Genomic DNA, 22169 nt, shown 5'->3' with positions numbered 1-22169 from the left:
AATACTTAGTGTCAAAAATTAAACTTTCATTAATAGTCATAACTGCGTACGGAAACATTTTTAACCTCTGTATATATGAAACGTCAAAATGATGCAACGGTTTGATTTGTGCCAGAGAAGAGCCATCAGAGTGCAAAGGTTCAAAAGGCCTTAATCTAAAAAAAATTAAATAAAAATTATTTCACGATTAATCTTTTGCCTCACAAGTATAACTATATTTGTTAATCACTCTGATACATAGGAAAATTTAAGTCTAGTTTACATACATTTCAAATAGAAAAAAGGCGAACGTAGTTTGTCATCCCATGTTAAACATTCCAGTTTTAAGCAACAGGTGGAATACACATAAAAACGAATTTTGCCCAAAAATATCTTTTTAAAAATATTTTCTCGTATTCATAATTACAAAAATACAGAACACTAGACACTTAAAAATATGCTTTCACGAAAAGTGATTTTGCAAATAGTGAAAAGTGATTTTACAAAAAATATTGCTTAGTCCTAGCATCAAACATATTCTCAAAAAGAAATAAAAAAGATACTGAATTCAAATAATTTTAGATTTCAGTTTCATATAGCCCTACAATAATTACAAGACTGAAAATAGTGTTTCACTGCTGGATTTTGAATCAGAAATAGTCATATTACTTTTAACCCTCTGACTGCGTAATTTTTTAAAATTACTATTTATTACTATTGCAAATAAGTTTAAATAATTTAAGTTTTAAATAAAGGGCATTGATACTTTATCTTTAAGATTACAGACCGTGTAACATAAACACTCTAAACTTCCAAAAGCACGGGACGCAATTGAAAATGGACTGACTGTCAATCCTCTGGAATCACGGGATAAGCAACTGGAGGGTTAAAATCAGATTTTGAAACATGGCATTTAATTATTGGTAGTTATAGGCAAGGTAAAAAGGTTTTTAAAAAAAATGATGAAAGGAAACAACTTTTAAAGTTAGCAATTAAGATTACAAAAATAGATATTTTTTCTTTCGATAAAAGGCCGTTTTTGGGAGAACTATGGTGTAAAATTAAAACATTTACACAAAGATACAAAACTGCAGTAGCCAAAAACAAAGAAGAATGGGACTGTTCCTTTCTTATCCACGTGCTCTGTAATCTAATAATATATTAATCTCCCCTTTATAAAATTACTGACCTTCGGTAACACCGCGATTCGCACGAGCATCTAGATTCTTATTTTCAGCAACTAGATTTTCTGCTTCATAGTACAGTAAAGAAAAACATCGGACATCTTTTTTTCTAACCGATTAAAATCCAGATTCTACCAAAGACAATTTTAGTCACAAGATCACATACCAAATTTCATTTAATTATAAACCTCTGCTATTGGGAGTCGTCCCATTTACCTGCATGTGAATGTACTGATTGATTGACGGTCAAAGCTTTGACAGATTTTGTTCAAATTTTGATACTAATTTATGCTTCAGATACAAATTCTGCATATTAAAATTTATCTATCGCTTTGTGTTTAGTTATTTTGTTCACCTGCATTAGGACAGTATAGATACATTAACGTCCAGTTTTAAAGCAATACCAGGACTATTTTGGAACGGACCTCGTCATTTTGAACCTCGGTCAGAAGACGACACCTGAGATGAAGACAGAAATTACGACGGCACCTACCCTCTCCAAACTTCTCCACCACTCCCGTGGGAGAACGTTTGGTTCTGACGGATTTAACGTGCGCCAGACCCACTTACACGATGGTTCTTCGGTGGAATCGGCCTGAAACCTTCCGGTTCCGAAGCCGTGACATTACCACCTTTGCATTCAGAGAGACAACCAGCCAGAATTTCTGCGTCGATTTGGAGCAAAGTTCGGTAGAATTTTTTAAAAATTCGTATTAAGATCACACATAAAATTTAAACCATTAAAAACGCTTTTGTGTTATCGTGTTCAGTGACCGGCAAGCAGAGAGACGCCAGGTAGACGTCATTCCAACGTTGGAGGGAGGGGTGAGGGGAAGGAAATCTCATGTTCGATTTTCTTTGCATATATCATATACGAGAACGTAAAAATGGAACAGCTGTATACTGGAGTATTTACTATCGCTTCTTTACAAAAACTAGGATTATTTTTAAATTAATAAGTTGTTTAATTAAGTGGATTAACATAAAAAGTATTTCGAAATTTTCTATTATGCTCAACAATTTATTTCGTACAATCGAGCAACATGAAATAAGACAATAAGAATAAGAAAAAAATATGATATTATAATTCTTCACGTTTTGCTACTATTGCTCGCTTCTAATTGGGCAAACAAGCAAGCTTATTTTGTATTAATTTCATGATTGAAAATTAGTTAGAAATCTACAAATTTGGTTTAAAGATCTCACACCGCATTTAAGTACATTATAAATGGAATAAGAATTTTAATCGACTTGTATCTTTTCTATGCTTACGTTTTGACAATTTTTGCTAAGATCCATATTTTGATTTACAAATATACTTTCAACTACGTAGCTTTCAACTTATAAAAGCAACTTTAAAACCTTTTGATTCTTATTATTTAATTCAAATTTCTTAATTTTAGAAGTCATTGCATTATTGAACGCAAAAGTAAATACTCTATTGAATTGTTAAAAATTCGAACATTAAAATTTATTACTTCATATTTCGACCAACCCGATTCCGAAAGAGGAATTTATAGAATTAAATATGTCAGTCTGATTCAAAAATGTAAACTAGCATATGGCTTTCACAGACATTACAGATCACTTAAATTTCGATCAAATCGGTCAAAATTAAATGCAATTGTGAAAGTGCAATTATCCTGTAAGTGCAATTATCCTGCAAGTATCCTGTAAGGATTTACAGGACAAAATTCTTAGCACCGAATTTAGGAAATATAAGACATTGTATTAGAGAGAGAGAAAGAAAAATTTAAGTAAAAGTAGTCATTTTACTTGAAAAATTTTTGGATTTTCAATATACAGTCAAAAGGTAAATGGTAATTTGTAATACTTTAATGACTTGTATGACATATGATTACACTGGTAAATTCATTACACGCTTTACTTTAAATTACTTACACGCTTACTGAAGAATTTAGTTTTTCGATTGGCGAACCCCACGTGTCAGGTATGTTTACTACAGCCGCAATCTTTAGATGTTTTATTACCAGTTTTTTTTTATAGTTTCTTATAATTACATATTTAGCTTTAGACGAAATTCCTATCAAAGAAAAATCAGTCCCAGAAATAAAAGAAAAGTCCTAGATGGCCATAGCATCACCCGTCAAAATATTTATCAAAATTTTCACGTCACCGAAAATATCTATACAAATAATTTATCAGAATAAAACAGGAGAATGCGTAAGATGGAATTAAGATATCTGAACTACAGGAAATAAAAGACGAAATCGTACTGTCTGACGCCCCAAGAAGAAACATCTAAAAATTATTAAAAGCTTTCGTTCAAACCATTGTAAGGATGAAAAAAGAATGAAGAGATTACAATTCTTTAAAATACCTGGAATTTATGGGCTTAGATATTACAGAACAGAAATGCTATTATTTAATTTTTATTTCTTTGAGAAATTAAAGAAACATGTATGATTATTTCAATATCTACAATATCACAACTTCTGTAACAAAGGTACAAATCGAAACCTACAGAACTTCAATTATAACTGCAATGTGTTTTAAAAGTGCCAGTTTTTACCATAATAATTGGCATTGCAAATGCAATTCCCGCTGCATCAAATTCAATAGCAGGCATTCCACCATTCATTGACAAATTAAAGAAAAACAACAGAAAAGCATTTGTAAAAAGAAAAGCCAGTTAGTTTCGTGGTGGGTATAAACGCACTTATCATTCCACTAGAAAATACACATCCTCCTTGATAAACAAGAAAATTTGAGAATTTTGCTATTTTCCATATCAAAATATCACAAAACAAAAGACCAAGGTTGGAAATCAAACAGAAAGCTGAAAACTCGTAACCAGACGAAAGGAGTTTACTGGATATCAAATATAATAAAAAATATTTGGAAGTATTTAAAAAATGCAATCATAATGAAAAAACAAATAAAGAAAAACTGCTCGATACTCTGATTACGTAATTTTTTAAAATCAATATTTAGATGCGTTCTTCGCAAATAAGTTAAAAAAATTTTCAAACAAAGTGACTTGATACTATATATTACACGATAATAATATGACATAATAAAAATCGAATCGTAAAAAGACACACTAAACTGCGAAAAACGCGGGATGCAACAACAACAATGGACTGATTGCTAACCCGCGGAAATATCGGGATAAGCAGTTGGAGGGTTAATTCACTAATGGAATAGTTCTTATAACTTTATACCTATCGTTAACTACTAGACCTGCTACGACTGGCCTCTCAGAAGCAATAGGAAATCCCCGAAAACTTACAATTTCAGAAAAATTATTTTCGTCTCCCTCTTCTATTCCTGAAGATGAAGCTCTCTTACCCCTCCTGCTTCATCAGAGCCTGTAATTCAGTTAACGATCCAGTTCATTTCTCCCACCACAAGTATAGCAAAAGCCCATGCCATCTGGAAGTGCAAAGCTTCCCACAATCAGCCCTCACAAGAGATACTTTTTCCGCAAGTAGATGCTCTTTAAAAGTCATCTAAGTGTAAAAAGATGAGCTGAAATTAATGTAAATTATCTACCCGCAGTTACCATTGCACTCTTACAAAACGTAGGTTCAGAACTGCTTCTTAATGAGTCTTCGTAATTGCTCTCCTGCAAATCAATGTTTTCAGAAATCTGTATATATTTTGATATTTATGCACAATGTAATCTTGAAATCAAGCAATTTACTTCTGATTTTTCCTACACATTACAGGGCATTGAATTATTCCTCAATATATATTAATATAACTATGAAAATATTTGCTAAATCAGATCATTGTTACGTAAGCATATTGCTCCGCCTCTTACTTGTAACGCCCTCAAGCGGTATGTGTGAAAAACAATCAGATTTCTAAATTGATAGATGTAGCAGCAACGCCGAAAGGCAAAGCTCAAAGGAACTCCCGAAAGAGGAGAAACAAAATCTTTAAAATTCTAAAAAGGTCCGTCATTGTTGAACCTCTCCATTCTGGCCCTAGCGACCCGGAGACGGATTAGCGAAAATATGGATAAAAATAAAGCTGAAACAGCCAAAGAGTTAAATAGCATACGTGGAAGAATAAAAGCCAAATTAACAAGTATTAAGAGGTTTGTTAAAAGTAGTTCAACGGTTGAAGAAGAAAAATTTATATTCAGCTGCCAGAAATAAATGAATTAGAAATTTATTCAAGGATTATTTAGAAATCAACGAAGAAGAAACACTAATCCAGAAGTGCGATCAAGAATTGTTGGATATCAAAGAAGAAAGAAACGAAATAGTGGTAAATTTGAAATGCTTATTCTCTCATTATAAAGTTAAGGAAAATGTAATGCATAATAAAAATGATCAAAATTCAAATTTGAAAGCTTATATCGATCATATTGAATTAAAATCGAAACTTCCGGAAATTCCCTTACCACTATTTTACGGAAAAAAAAATGGAAGAATTGAATAATTTCAAAAATCAATTCATGTGTCTAATAAACGATAATACCGAATTAACGAATGATTAAAAGTTATTTTATTTAAAAGATGCCCTCCGAGGTGAAGCTAAATTTATAGAAACAAGTGACGATGCATTTGAGTCACTATTTGCTGGTCTCAAAGAACGCTTTGAAAATAAGCGAGCAATTGTAGCATATTTTGAATGTGAATATCAACAACTAGAAAAATTAAATTTTGAGTCTGCAAAAGGCTTACAAAATATCAGATACAATAAACAAAAGTCAGAGCTTTAAAAAGTTTGAATATAGAATGCAATAACTTAAATGCTCTATTAGTAAATATAACATTAGAAAGACTTGACAAGAAATGTCCATACAATCAAAACAAATACCTTCATTGAAGGAGCTCTTGCAATTTTTAGAATCAAGAGCGAAAGTACTCGATCAATTAGGGTAAACCCCTACAAATAACAAATTCCACATAGAATTTCAAGGCGCAATATAAATAAGCCAAAAAACTTTCTCCTTAATTTGAATTAACTAAGTAATGTAAAACCATGTATTTTATGTAAAATTGAACATCTTTTGCAAAGATGACCTGAATTTTTAAAATTGAGTGCTTCTAAAAGAATTGAACTTTTAGAAAAATATAACATTTGTAAGAACTGTTTGAAATTGCATAAGCCACCCTGCAAATCCACATTCATCTGCCGAAGCTGTCGAAAATCGGGCCATAATTCTTTGATCCATTTCGATACCAAACCCAGAAGTACGCTCCTTCCAGGCGGCGAGGAGCAACTTAATGTAAGCAATGAAAGATCTGGCTCGTCAAGGTCGCCACAAAAAACAAACAAATTTACCCCAATCATCCCTCATAACAGGTGGTTTTAATTAGAAATATCACTGAGCATTTCATGCATTAACCCACTGTTATGTCATGGTATGTAAGAGCGCCACCTATAACAAATATGATCTTGGACATTGAAATGCTGTAATCCGTTGGAAGCAGTTGCACAAAATAAAGCCTTAATAACTATAACATCATCCGTATTTTCTTCTACTATACATCCGATAACACGCCCGCATTTTTAAAAAACTGTAGTGCCGTTAAAGATGTTATCAACCCCCCTCCCCTCCCCCAATAAGAATTATAAACCTTGGGCAAGACCGTCAAGATTACGAGAACTCAAGACTTCTATTTTTAGAATCCCATAAGCGTTTTGCACTTAACAGCGCACAGAAAAAAAAAATCGGTTATGCCATTTTTCCATCTGATCAAAAAAGAAATTAACAATTTTAAGTAGCAAAATGACATAATCAAATTCATTTATCTCAGTTTTGCATTTGGATTGTCGCGGTTACATGTATGCGATTATACAGACTGACAGATGGCCATCTGCTTGAAGAATTTGCTTCAGAATCCGATATTAATCTGCACTACAAGGTGAGTCATCTATCAAATTATAACTCATTTCGTTTAGTTACCACGTTCATTTCTAATTGGACAAAAAAGCAAGGTTTCCCTTTATGAATTTCATTATTCAAAATGATAGAAACCTACAAATTAGGTTTAAATATACCGAATTTTAAGTACATTATACAATTTTTGGTAAGATTCATATTTTTAATTAACAAATATTACTTTGAACTACGTAGTTTGCTGATAAAAGCAAGTCTGAAAGCTTTTAATATTCATTATTTGATTAAATTTTCTTAATTTTGAAGTCAATCCCTTATATTAAATGCAAAAGTAAATATACTATTGCATTGCTAGAAATTCAAACCTCAAAATTGATTGCTTTATATTTCAAAACAATCCAATTTCGAAATAGGCATTTATAGAATTAAATATGTCAATCTGTTTCAAAGATGAGAACTGGCATTCACAGAAACTGGTGTTTCACAGGAATTGCAGACCAACCAAAATTTCGATCCAATCGATCTAAATTAAATGCATTTTGAAGGTTTACTTATCTTCATTATAGGACAAAGGGCCATGCTAAGGAAATCGAAGCGCCATACTAAGGAAACATAAGAGACTGTATATGAAATAGATAAATGAAATTTACTAAAACAAGTCATTTTACTAGGAAATATATTTCCAATATAAAGTCAAGAGGTAAATGATAATTTGGAAAACTTGAATGTCTTGTGTGATTTCTTGTGATTGCACAGGTAATTTCATTTTCACGATTTATTGAATTTATTTTTCGATGGGCGTGCCCTAAGTGTCATGTTTACTAAAGCCGCAATCTTCAGGGGATTTTTTTTATTACTAGTTTTATTTTTTTTTTATTTATTTTTTTACAGTTTATATATTTAGCTTTAGATGAAATTCCTATCAAAGAAAACTCAGTCTCAGAAATAAACTTAATGTCTCAGACGACCATAACATCACGAACCAAAATATTTTTCGGAATCTTCAGGTCACCGAATATATTTATACAAATGATTCATCAGAATAAAACATGAAAACGCATAAGATAGTATTAAGATGACTGAAAAACAGGAAATAAAGAAAAGACGAATTCATACTGTCTGGTACCCCAGAAGAAACATCGCTGACAATTACTAAATTCTTTCTTTCAAACTATTGTAAAGATGAAATGAGAATGAAGGGATTACAATTATTTAAAATACTAAGAACTTTTTCGACTTAGAAATTATTGACAAGAATGCTATTATACAATCCTTGGAAAATTAAAAGAAAATGTACGATTATCCCAATATCAAAACCTCAGTATCAAAAGCACTAATCGAAACCTACAGAATTCCAACTATAGTTAGAACGTGTTTTAACCGTGTCAGGTTTTACCATACCAATTAGTATTGCAAATGCAATTCGCGTTGTATAAAATTCAAGGCAGACATTCTATCACCGACAAATTAAGGAAAAACACCTGAACATTAGCAAAGAGAAAGGCCATCTGGTTTTGTGAGAAACGCTCATAACAATCCACTAAATAGCATACAACCTTCCTGATAAGAAAATAGAAGAGAATTTTATTCATTTTCCATATCAAAAAGTAACAGACCACATTTAGAATTTAAACTGGGTAAGCTAAACAACTCATATTCAGACGAAAATAGCTTAGTTGATGTCAAAAGATATTTAAAAAAAACTAATTGGAGGCATTTAAAGAAATCCATACCCCACCCCCCAAATGGATTCTCAGGTCTCAAAAGCAATCACAATTTAACAAATAATGAGAATAAAAAAATCGGATTAATGCATTAATGAAAGAGTTCTCATAACTTCACACCTATCGTTAATTACTAGACCCGTTGTGATTAGCAGTTCAGAAACAATGAAAAATTCCTGGAAACTTCCAAAATTTCAGAAAAATTACTTTCAATTCAATCGTACATTCCTGAAGATTAAGCTCTCACAGTGACTGAGTATTCACCTTTCCACTTACCCCTCCAGTTTCATCAGAGCCTGCAGTTCAGTTGAAGATTCACAGGTATAGTAAAAGTCCATGCTAACCACGAATTACATAGTTTTTAACAGTCGGCTCCTTGACAGAAGATACCCTATCTCGAAGCTGGTGCTCCTTAAACTCTGAATGAAAAAAGAAGCCAAGATGACCTGAAAGTAATGCAATCTATCCCCCTACTCTTAAAAAACGCAGGTTCCGAGTTGTTTCTTAAACGAGTATTTGTAATTGCACTGCACAAATAGCGTTTTCAGAAATTTGCTTATATTATATGTAAATATTAAAATATCTTTTCATCAGGCATCGTTTAATTTATTGGAATTTTTCATTCATAAACATATTAAATTGAAAATATTTGCTAAAAAGACCACAAGCGCCACAATATCTTGCGACAGCACCGGCTAAATTACCTAGGACTGGAAGTTATCCGCTTAAGTATTGTTGCATTTTATTCCAAAAAATTATCTTTGGTTTCACGAAAAACGGCAAAAGATATAGAAACTATTAAGAATAAAAGGCATCGTGCCAGATTGGCATTAATTCACAACATATATCATTGGATTAGTCTGAATCTGTGGGAAAAATGTGAGCAGAATTCACAGATTAGAAAATGAGTAGTCTGGTTTTGATTCAACATTTGCATATAGACACGAGTCGAGTTCAGAAAAGAAAATTTGTCTGATTGTAGGATTAGATTCTTAAAATCTATAGAAATTTGTTGCTTATTTTAATATGCAAGCATTAATGAGTACTATGAATGGCGATAATACCGCCAATTGCAGTTTTGAGTAGTTTAGAATAAATATTAAATCATTCAATAGCAAATAAAATCACTAGTTAGACTTCAAAACTATATGCTTCAATGATTCAAGAAAATGAAACTGTTTTTAATATTCAAAAATTCAATTATATTTCTTGCCTTTTAACTAATGAAACAATTATATTAAAACATATTCTGAATTTCTGATAAAAAAACAAAAACAATTCCTTTAAGATAAGAAAGCTATCACAGTCCTTAGTTAAAACTACCATTGGTAAACCGGATATTATTCAATTTATTGCATCCAATTTCCGTATCATTGACGATGAGAGGTGAAATAATGCAGGTTTTAAATCCCTTAACAAAAAGCCACCAACAGATAACCTCAGTTAATTTATATTTTATTATAAAATTTCAACTCTGAAATCCATCGCTCAAAGCCTTTGCCAATTGCCGATAAAAAGTTTACTTCATTTGAAGAAAAAAAAAATCTGGAAATCCTCAATAAAAAAGGCTTTTATCTTTAAGCTTGTGGCAGTAACCGTATTGCAAATGCAAAATTTCTAAATCTACTAAATTCATTCTTACACATTTGTCCAGTGGAGAGCAGCTGTAAAATCCATAAAGTTCCATCTCATGCGCGATAATCGTGAAATATATTTGATTTTTGAGAAATTCATCATCTTCACCATAGAAACAGAATCTTGTACCAAGCCTATATTTTTCATTGCTTTGAGTGACAACTCCAATAACTTTGTCTCACCTCTGCTAACGTCCTTATCGGATAGGTTCTTATCAGTCCTCTCAATGATTATATTCATTTCAATGTTTCGAGTTCTTGCTGGCAAGACTTACTGAAAAAGGTTTCATGATTTCAGGGAATCCAGGAATGCCTTGCCTATATATCATTCGTGCAATCGCGGAAAAAGTGTACAATGTAGACGTAAAAAATTCAACTGAATAACGCTGCGGTTATCAAAGATATTGCTTAGAATTAAAAAACGAGCAGGCAAAGTTATTGAGTCTAATCCTAAAGATTATGGATTAATTTACGTAATAACAATTTGGATGGCTAAGACTGATTGTGAAACTAATCCATCTCCCCTTCAATAATCCAATTCTTGAGAAGATAAATTTTATACAGAGATGTTCCGCATTTCTAAGTTTATTCATTTAGAAAGTGATGTCACTAGCTTACTCACAATTCTTTTTGGTTTATTTAGATTTCCTCCCATATGACTATCGCAAGTTATCTCTCATCTCACTTCTGCCAGACAAGTTATATTTTGCTCATAAACGAGTCTTTGTATCCGTACTCCCACGAGAAGTAATTTTCAGACATTTATACATATTATATGCAAATACTAAAATATAATCTTTAAATAGTTCATCGTTTTATTTTTTGGATTTTCCCACAACTAACGGCTTCTAAAAGATTCCAGACATGGTGAAGTTGTGATCCGATTTAACAAATATTTTCAATTACTATAACAACGCGAAAAAAACAATATGTGCTTATAAGAATGATGTAAAAATTCTGCTTATTATTACGTAAATAATAAGAAGAATTTACTGATTTACCATATATTAAAGTATAAAATTCAAAGCTTCAATATCCATATCAAGTTTAGTTGCAAAAATTGGAACTGAAAATATTATGGCAATATTTTATTTAATAGGGCAGTTTACGGAAATTTAAAAGATTATATTTTTGAAACTTATTTACCTGTACATATATTGACTAAAACTATGTTTTAAAAAAATTGTTTACTTCAGGACAAGTATTTTTACAATTGAAGCGTGCACCCATTTCTAAATTAACCATTGAGGACATCCAGTAAATTCTTCTAGAAAAGATTTCTAATCCATAACTGAAAACTTTGAAAATAATACGAAAGAGGAAAGAGTAAATATACGAAGAATTATTTTTTCCCTGACGAATCATGCTTTTCTGTTTTATATAAAGAAGCACAAATTGTGCAAGGTTTTCGAATTGATAAAATTCAATTTGAACTAATTTTATAGATTATATTTATTTTATGTAAAATAAAAATCAACTACCAGTATGCTGGGGTCACTTATGCCTTTAAAAAATTAATGAAAACTGATTTCTCCCGTATCTTCTGCTCATATTTTTAAAAACTTAATCTTAAGAGAAATCTGAAGTTTCCATTATAGATATTCTTTCACTTTAATATTAAATCCAGAAAAATAATCTAGCACAATTTTATATATAGTATATATATATAATCTAGTATAATTATATATAATTACGCTTTTCTGTATTATATAATTTCAACAAACTTTGATCAAAATGGCAATATAACCACATATGGAGGTAGAGATGACAAAACGGGAGATTTTAGCTTCTTAGATTAGCACTGATACAAAAAAAAAGTACCAAAGTTACCAAAAAGTCTCAATTTTTTTTTTAAAACTTAACAAATACGGCCTTAAAAATGAATATTTCAAAAAATTATCTAAATACTGTTTTTTTTTTATTAGACAGACTTCTAATACAAAAGGATATAAACATTCAATAAATCAGAAATATTTCTGTTGAGGCAACAAGAATCGAAACCGAACAGCCATTGAGAAAAAGCAAAAACACCGAGACAACGAAGACGAACTTTTGATGGAAATGGAGAGATGGGTACTTTTGATGGAAATGGAGAGATGGGTACTTTTGATGGAAATGGAGAGATCAATTGGTCTCGCTCCACGCTAGGTCTGATCTGATTACAGCTTTAATACCTCAATTCTAAGGGATAAAGAATTGCTTTTTTTTTATTTTGATAAATAAATTAATTGTGGCAATCCATTCTATTTTACCTCCACCTTCTTTTGTCTTATTTGTTGATTCATTTTCTGTCTTATATTTTCACTGCTTTCTTCCCATTTTCTTAGCTTATCTTAAGTCTCAAGCATGTAAAAAAAAAAGCACAGAACTCGAACCCCTAGACTTGAAAGTAAGCAAATGAAATAAAAGAAAACACAACCGGTAAAAATTATTTAAGGGGATGCTGCAGCTCTGCTGCTCTAAGAGACGTCCTTGATCCCGGATCAACAAGTTAATGCATCGTATTCATTAATACATACCGACATAATTTACAAACTGCATGCTTTTGCTTATATAGACGGTTTGGACAGTTTACCAAATCAATATCAATGATATATTAGGATTCCGCATAATAAAAATCTTATTGAACTAGTTAAATACGTTTGATGTGTATAACCGTCAATACAAATCATTTTGGCACGGTCGAAATGTAATTTTTTTCTAATAAAATCATATTTTTGCATTACGTTCGACATGTATATGCGTCATTGCTTGGCTTGGTTTGACTTGAGGGACTTTAAATTCCGCAGTTAACTAGTTAAGCTAGTATTTTAACTTTAAGAAAACTCTTGCATTCACTAAAAGATCTAAAGGAAACCTATTCAGAAATTCATTTACACTTGAGACGAAACAATCATTTAAAAAAAAAAGTCGAACAAAAATCTGCAGCTTTCTTTTGAATTACGATACAAGCACCACAACCGTTAACTACACTTTGGTTACCAACTATTAGATGGAATTTCACCCAAATTAAAATTGTATATTCACTTCGCTAGCACATTCACACTCGAGATGAAACAAAAATCATTTTTAAAAAGGCTGCAGCCTTATTTTTGCAAGTTATTGGCAGAACGAACCGAAATGCACATGGGACAGATAAAAATCCACAAATCTTCAGTTACGTTTAACCAAAGGAACTGCAAACAGTTGAAACATTAAAAAGACTTTTTAAAAATTCTGTTCTGTTAAATTGTCAACCTCTAAAATTCTATAATAGATTTAAAATTTCACATATTTTCTGACTTTACAATAAATTTGTTCACAAACTACTGAAGTGTAGATTGCATCTACTCAGTTTCCAACAATTCTAAATGTTAAAACCTTAATCTCCTCAGTAATGTATTCTATTTTCAAATTCTTTTTATTTATTTCAGATTACAATTTTTGCTCCTAAATAAATTATATGTACAAATTGTCCAATATGTCAATTCCTTCGTGATTTGGCTGTATTCTGCCAACAGTTTTTCAGACCAACAGAAACCAAACATTTTTCTATACATGTTTCTTTTTCAATGTTTTTAACCTGAAAATTCCTTGATTAAACGGAAAAAAACCAACTATAGCCTCTCAATGGAATAGTATCATCAGAATCTTAATTATCAATCCCAAATATTTCAGATACGACTTTTGAAAAAAATTTTTATCAAAGAATTTAGATTCCTGGATAATTCAAATTCATTAAATCTATTAAAATGCGAGCCATATTATACGAAAAACGGTGTTAAATTCTATTAAAATAGATTTTCTATTATATTTTCTTGCATTGGTTTATTACACTTTGCAATAAATTTATATTATTTAGAGTTTGAATAGGATACTTCCATCGAATTTCGAGAACTTATAACAAAAATCGTTCAAAAAATTAAATGGAGTAACAAGTATTATCTCCAGCTTCAAAGTCTTTTGAAAATTCTTTGGAAGCTGTGGTAATACAGCTGGATTCACTCCTCAACCCCCACTTATCCCCTTATTAATCGAAAGTACAAAGAAGAGACAAGAAATTGACACTGATACTGCATCAGTATCCATTCTTTTACATTTGCGGAACAGTCCGGGTAATACCAAGTCTCAAACTGGTTTTCTCTTCTTTCTTATAAAAACACATTTCGACTACATTTTTAAGGACTTTTACAGAACCCAACAAAAAAAATCAAGTACTTTTCTGGAACCCAAAATAGATCATAATGAAATAAAAGGAATTAAAGGATCTTGAGAAATACAGATTTAAATTAAGGTTTGAAATGCGCTGAAAATTCTTGAACACTTATAAATTAAGCACATACGAATGTAAAATAGGCATCATAATTAACAGTAAAATTTATTACGTTACTATGAACTGTATCTGCGGATACACCGGCGTCTATTAAAGCAAAACACATTGTAGGTCGTATATTTACTCTGTCTATGTATTTACATTTAATACGTCGTTTCAAAGATTGTATTTACATTTAATACGTCGTTTCAAAAATACACGATAAAAAATCCAACTAAAACAGCTGTATAACAAAAGCAAATGAAAAAAAAATTACCGACGAATTACCGACAACACTAGAAAACCGCGCGATTGATAAACGTAATAAAACTTAATACTTCAAATGAAAATAAAGGCAATATAAAATGTGCAACATTTAAAAAAAATCTGATTAGAGAAATGGTCTTTTAGAAAGGAAATTTATGTCACTATAAAGCTTAAATTTTAAGATTTTAGAAAATTTTCTACAAAGACTTCTTCAACATTTATGGTGGGAAAATTAAAATTTTTTTACCCTTATATCACCTCCTCCCCTTTAGAGGGTCGTAGAAACCTTTTGACAGAATAAAAAGTCCTCTCAGCTGCTAAGGAATACGTATACTAAATTTCGTTTTAATCCTTATAGTGGTGTTGCGATTCAAACATACATCTTGTTACAGCCAGGCTGTTACCATAGAGCTAAGCCGTATAAGCATTATTTGTCGTGACTGATTGTTATGCCACTCACTATCCAGCTTCACAAGCAGCCAATTCTCGAAACCTGAACACAGTCTTAAGTCCGGTCCGACCCATTCTTTCCCCTTCTCCTCTCTAGGGGCACACCATGTCGGAAAAATCATGTACCAACAGTCACTCTCCGGTTCACTCACATATTCACAATAGTACAAATATTAGAATTGTTTATCTAATTGCAAATCATTACATTAAACAATTAAAAGTTTCAGCACACTTTGACGCTTCACTTTTCCTGCCGATGCGTTCATTACTAATATAAAAGAATGCATGCCATTCTTGTAAAAATGAAAAGTCAAGCCTTGTTAAATATGAGGGATAATTTTTTGTCTACATAGAATTTGATATTCCAATTCATTTCACATATCGGGAATCGAATGGATGTTGAGGCATTGCATTAACCTGCTCAGAGTTCAAATCTCATTCAGAATTTCAATCCGCAGACACAATTGAAATATTTCAAAAAATAATTTGAATAATACACCGTTAAATTTTTAACTTCGTTTACTGATGCTTCATTTATTGCAATAAAAATTATATATTTAAAAATATGCATTATCTTTCAATATTCATAATCTCATACAATTCAGTACAATTTATTTGGAGATTAAAGCTTAAAATATATCAATTTTTAACAAATACGCCTTTATTATGCTTGCTTCGGGCAGAATTTAAAAAAAAAATTAGTTCGCTACAATGCCAGTCATTTTCAGAATATTGAATTCAGAATCTTTCAATTGAACGTTTTATAGAAATTGCCTTATTCACCCCGATTTTGAAACTATAAGAAAAAGTACTCTGTTATGCTTCGCATATGTGCAATTAAACTATTCATTTAATACAAACACATTTTTAAATATTCGAATCATTTACTTTTAATTTAATATAATAGTACATTAAATTAAAAAGAATCCTTAAATTTTGCACGCTTAAACATGCTATACAAAAGAAACCGAAAATTTTGGAATTTCGAAAGTTCATATTGAATACTTCAATTTTTTTTATCTAACGCGTATCATTACAGTCGCAACATTTGGCAGAGATAGACTGAAACACAGAGACAAAGGAAGATCAAAAGAAAGATCATTTGACAGTGGTGGCATTAGCACATGTCACAAATTGGATTATTCAGTTTATTATTGTTTTGAGAATAAACTAGAAAGAAGGCTTTCCCCAAGCGTTTTCGAATACAGTCTATTAAAAAAAGTGACAGAGAACAACCGAGAGTTCCAGGTCTCAATTTTTTCATATTAGAAGTAATACCATAGAAATGTTTTATTTTTTAGTTCGTAATATAGTGAAAAACCGTGTATGCATTTTGAACTTTTTTCTCTCCACAAGTTTGAAAGCAAAATTTGACACCTATATAACTAAATTAATAAATATCATATAAGTCGTTGCCTTTTTGATTTATCGCACTGGTGTACGTACGTAAGTATAGATCAATAAACTACCGAACCTTGAAGAAATTTAGTACAAATTCACAATAGAGATCTATACTTAAATACTAAATTTATGTACAACATTTTATTCATCTAGCTCATATTTTCCCAAAGTGGTCCAGGTGGACCCCCAGGGGTCCATAGGAGACCACACGGAGGTCCACATAGACGTGAAAAGAAAACAGGGGTTCACAAGTTGTAAGTGGCAGTCCACCAAAAATAATAAGAAAATAAGAAGCAATGCTTTGAATACTTATTTATTTGCACTATTGTGCGATGAAAATTTTCAACGACTACTCTTGCATACTGAAGTACGCTGATTGTCGAAAGGTACATGCTTATCGAGATTTTACTCACTTTTCGAATCAGTGATAAAGTGTCGGGAAACTAAACACCAGATTTAAAAGAAAATCTGATCAAATATAAAGCGGACATTGCGTACTTAACAGATTTGTTCATAAAATTCAATGACGTTAACTTGCAGTTACAAGGAAACAGCCTTAATTTAATAAAAACAAAGGGTGTAATTTCGGCTTTTCTTGGTAAATTGAAATTAATGAAGCAGAATATTAGTCGGCGCGAATTCTTCCAGTTTCCGCACTTGTCACAGATAGAATGTCTTGATGAGGATATTCATACATACGCTCAACATTTAAATACCCTGCACGATGACTTCAAAAATAGATTTGAAGATATTCTGACGATGGAAATACCACCATGGATCCTAACCCCATTTGATGAGACGAAGAGGCGAATGTGGTATTACAAGAGGCGCTACTTGAGCTCAGCACCAACGAGGAACTGAAAGTGAAATTTAAAAAAGTCTATCAAACATTTTGGCTGCAAGCAGAAATCCCCGAAAAATATCCTGGGCTGTGGGAAATTGCGAGAAAATTTTTGATAGCGTTTCCCTCGTCATGTCTTGTCGAAAGAAGTTTTAGTGCCGTTACCAACCTGTTAGCAAAAAAAAAAAAAAAAAAGGAGCAGATTGAACATCACAGAACGGGGAGATTTGAGATTACTTCTTACGAAACTGAAGCCAAATATTGATTATTTGCTGTCAATTCATCAAGTACATCCGTCTCATTAAAAGTATGGCTAAAAGTATGTAAAAATATGAAAAGTAATTTTGTATAACCACAAGTATTTTAATAAATAGGACACAAGAAATTGTGCTACTTTTTTTCTTCTTAACACCCCCAATTTAACCCTACACTGCATGATTTTTTATTTTTCCTTGAAAAAAATATATATGTAATAGAGTGTAATGATAAAACATGAAAAAATATTTAAAAAAAATTAAGTCTAAATTTTCATTATTTTTTAATTAAATGTTAGTTTGTTGCCAAGTGGCAACATCATGCAGTTAAGCATAAAAAATAAAAAAACAAACTGTGCCAAATGGCTACACCATGCATTCCAGAGAGAAAAATTACTGTAAATGATAGTCTCTAAAACAGTTCTTCTCTTTATAAAAACATAGAGGAATTGAGCATTTCATGCACTGTACTCTTGTAAATCCTTTACAATTCAACATTTTACATCGTTGTTTATTTGTAGAATGCTCTGGCCAGTGATCAATTCTGTCAAATCTAATATCTTTTGGAGGCTCTTTTCGACAAGCTTTTTTTGATTGTTTTCCAACTGTTTCCTCTGCACTTGATGGTCTCCCTCTTTTTAGTGATTTTACTTGTCCATGTAAGCACAAAGTTTCTGCTAACTGCAATCTAAAAGTAACAAGTTTCATAGGCTTTTCACTGTTACGCTTTTGTTTGTGCACTCTCTTATACAGCAACCAAGCATTGATAATCGTCAGGTCTAATAAATGATAAAACAACCGAAAATACCACTTTTTGCTTCGCATTATTATTTTATACCTTCCAATCAAACTGTCAAGTAAGTCCACACCTCCCATGTGCTTGTTGTAAGTTTTTATAACGTAAGGGCAATTTACTTTTACATGACATTTTTGTTTCCTGTCAAAGCGCTGTACTTCACTTACCGGGTTTGTACCAGCAAATGTAGAGAGCATTGTGACAGTTTTATTGTCTTTCCATGATACATTTGACAGTTCACAGCCATCATATTCAGCCACAAATTCAGTGATGGATCCACGAACTTGTAACTTCAGCTCCCTTTCAGTTGGAAGTTTGCAGTCTGGAATTCTATTTCTTCTAATAGTTCCAAGAGATAAAATTCCCTTTTTCTTCAAATATACTTGCAGAGGAATAGAAGTGTAATAATTGTCAAAGTAAAGTTTGTGATTAACATTTTCTTGAACAGGACGAGTTAATCTAATAACTACATTACTACTAGCTCCTAAATCAGGCTCTTGAAGTATATTAGCAACATCAAGTTCTTTGCCACCATAAATCTCGAAATTGTATGCAAATCCGGATACTCCACTCAAAATGAAGAGTTTGTAACCGTATTTATGGGGCTTGTCAGGCATATACTGTTTTAAATGGTGTCTAGCTTTAGTAGCACACATTTGTTCATCGACACATAAACATTCTTCCATAGGAATGGAAAGGAAAGATTTTTGAAGTTCATCAATCAAAGGTCTCAGTTTGAAAAACTTATCCTGGCCTCCTTGCAAATCAGTTGAAAATGCATTATTGTCATTGAAATGAAGATATCTTCTTATTTTTTCAAATTCGTTAACGGGCATAGAATTTTGAATGAGAGATATTCCAACAGCAGGATTCCAGTACAATCTAAAATCTTTAACACTTGATACAGAACTCAATATACAAATTCCCAAATATTTTCTTATATCAGATGATGTTACATTCAGAGGTTTCTCAGGTGTCTGTTGTACACTATATAGAATAGTTTGTTCAGAAATAAAAGTTATGAGATCCGGATGAAAAAAATATGAAAAAAACTCATAAGGTGTTTCCAAATTCAAAATATTTTGAGGTAACTGTGTATCTCCACTGAAAGTTATGATTTCAGGATTTACTTGCAAAGACTTTTTCTTCCATACAAGTTTAATTTTTTCCTTTTTAACTTTCTTACTTTTTTCCTCTAATGTCTTGTTACCTGAAGTCGAACTTTCGTTTTGAATATTCACTTCATTTTCAGATGATTCAGAATCATTGTTATTGTCAGAAATATCTTCTGAATTTCTATTGAAGAGAACATTAGGATTAAATGTAGGATCTTCATCGCTATCATCAAAATCATCATCGCTTCCACTCGAAAGAGCATTCCATATTTCATCTGTCAATAATTTCTTTTTACCATCTGTATCAACAAAGTAAACAGACCTATGCTCTTCCATTATTCTAGCTTATAGAATTTCAAAGAAAAAATAAATTGCTTCTAATTATATCACAAAACTCATAATTAAAACTGCAAAGACAAAAAAGAAAGACAAAATGTAACATAAGTAGTATAAACAAAGCACATGCTTTCTGAACTACAGTGTTGAGTTGAATTGTTCATCGCATCCTTCCTGCATGATGTTGCCAAATGGCTACAGATACATATTGTGGCTTAAATTTTTTTTAAATATTCGCTTTATCATAAAAAGCCTAATAAACGAATTTTAATAGTTCATTTTATGCATATGATTTTTTTAATGGACCTAGGAAAACATTTAATAGTAAATAAAAATTTCAAAATATGGCCATTTATGTGATTGCAAAAGTCTACTGCTATGTCTCCATTTACTGTTATCCACGGACACCTACCGCCATCTATTGAGAATAAATGGTGATAACTGAATCAAAGAAGTCCAAACTTACTTTTAATGCACAGTGTTGCCTCATGGCTACATTTTTCTGGTCATGAAGATGACAAATCGCCAGTGTAGCCAAATGGCAACATGATGCAGTGTAGGGTTAAGGTGATATTTTTAGGAGTTTTGGGAATACAGTAGAAATGTAGCAGCAGGGGGTCTACCAAAAATAGTAAAACTTTGAAAGTGGTCCACGAGAAAAAAAGTTTGGGACCCTCTGATCTAGCTCTTTTGTTTTACTTAGTGTTTTACCTTATATTCGAACAATCGAACAAACAAAAACATATTTATTAAAAATTTAATACGAATCAATAAATGTAATGCTAAATGTACAAGCCAAACTTCATCAACCTACCTCAAAACATTTTTATTAGGTTCACATCCATAAGTAAAAAAAAATGTGTTTTTTCTGATTTAAAGATGTTTAAAATGCTGTCGATTCATCAAAATTTCAAAATTTGACAATTGCATCACTTTCTCTTTCAATATGCATTTCTTGACAAAAAAGTTCAAAATAAGTTAACAAGTTCATGAAAATAATCCAATTATCTATGGCAAATCTAGTACAACATAATTCATATGGCCCAATTGCAAGAGAGTCTGAAAATCTCTCAGAAATTCGGGTAAAAAACGTGTAAACATTTCTTTCCGAATATGTTTGGTCCAGATATGAAATATGGGTCAACGAATTCATCATACTAGCGTTTAGGACACTATATAATACTTCCATATTTCAAGAAGGGCAAGGGCGATTCGCTTAACATTAGTGACAAAATGGGACTACATAATATTATTTTAAACAATCACATAACGATCTTCTTTACGATGATTTAAATTACTTTTATTATTATAAATCGAATTAATTTACCACTCCCATCCCTCATAACAGGTGGCTTTAATTAGAAATATCACTGAACATTTCATGCATTAAACCACAACGTTCTTAGTTTGTCTTTCGCGATTTTCAAAGATCTTCCTCTGCAGCATAATATTTAACTCTTTGTTTACTTAAAGTTCGTATTCCCGAAAAAAATTGTCTCACAATTCTACATTAAATATGGCTTAATCCTTTCTTCGAAAATTTGAATTTTTATTTATTTATTTATTTCCCAAATATTTATTTGATATGTCTCATCCCTCATATGTTATCCCTCATCCGCCACTTGAATATGAAATTTGATAACAATCCTCATATTTTTGTTTATTCTTATTCAAAAAACCTGAAACATCTTTTATTGAATTGCAATGTTCAGCCTTTGACTATTACATAACAGAATCGTAAAATAAAATAATAGCAGATTAGAAAGGAAATAAAAATAAGTTTGCTCAGATATTCAAATAATTTCCTTTGATAGTTTTAAATATTTAGATTCAATATTTAATTGCTATAAATCTAATTGTTCTTCTATGTTTCTTTAATCATTCTTTTTCAATTATCTTCATTTCCTTAACGATATTCCTTATTTACTAGCATCGATAACTGATTTCGGCAAAGGAATCAAGGTTAATCATTTCTACGTCATTCCATTCACAAGCTAAATAAAAAGGCCTGTTTTGGGAAAAATAATTTCTTTAACGAACTCGTAATTTAAGAAAATTTCTCTCTTCTTCTATTCC

General features: G+C 31.4%; 1 protein-coding gene and 1 long non-coding RNA gene across 2 annotated transcripts in view; both read right to left on the bottom strand.

Annotated features, from left to right (window-relative positions):
• LOC129959073 (uncharacterized) overlaps positions 1-22169 on the bottom strand; it is a 91513-nt gene that overhangs the window by 3904 nt on the left and 65440 nt on the right. The window lies entirely within an intron of this gene.
• Positions 18024-20651, bottom strand: LOC129959072 (piggyBac transposable element-derived protein 2-like). Its single transcript, XM_056071866.1, has one exon. It carries the CDS (start codon positions 20091-20093, stop codon positions 18240-18242), a length of 1854 nt encoding a protein of 617 aa, XP_055927841.1. The 5' UTR covers positions 20094-20651; the 3' UTR covers positions 18024-18239.

This window comes from Argiope bruennichi, chromosome X1 (genome assembly GCF_947563725.1).
Source record: "Argiope bruennichi chromosome X1, qqArgBrue1.1, whole genome shotgun sequence".
In the NCBI taxonomy this organism is placed as follows: Eukaryota; Metazoa; Arthropoda; class Arachnida; order Araneae; family Araneidae; genus Argiope; species Argiope bruennichi.
Note: the sequence above shows the minus strand (reverse complement) of the source record. Positions and strands in the feature narration are given on the sequence as shown.

Coding starts and splice junctions, on each gene's coding strand:
- LOC129959072 (XM_056071866.1), bottom strand. CDS start 20,093: ATGGAAGAGCATAGGTCTGTTTACTTTGTTGATACAGATGGTAAAAAG.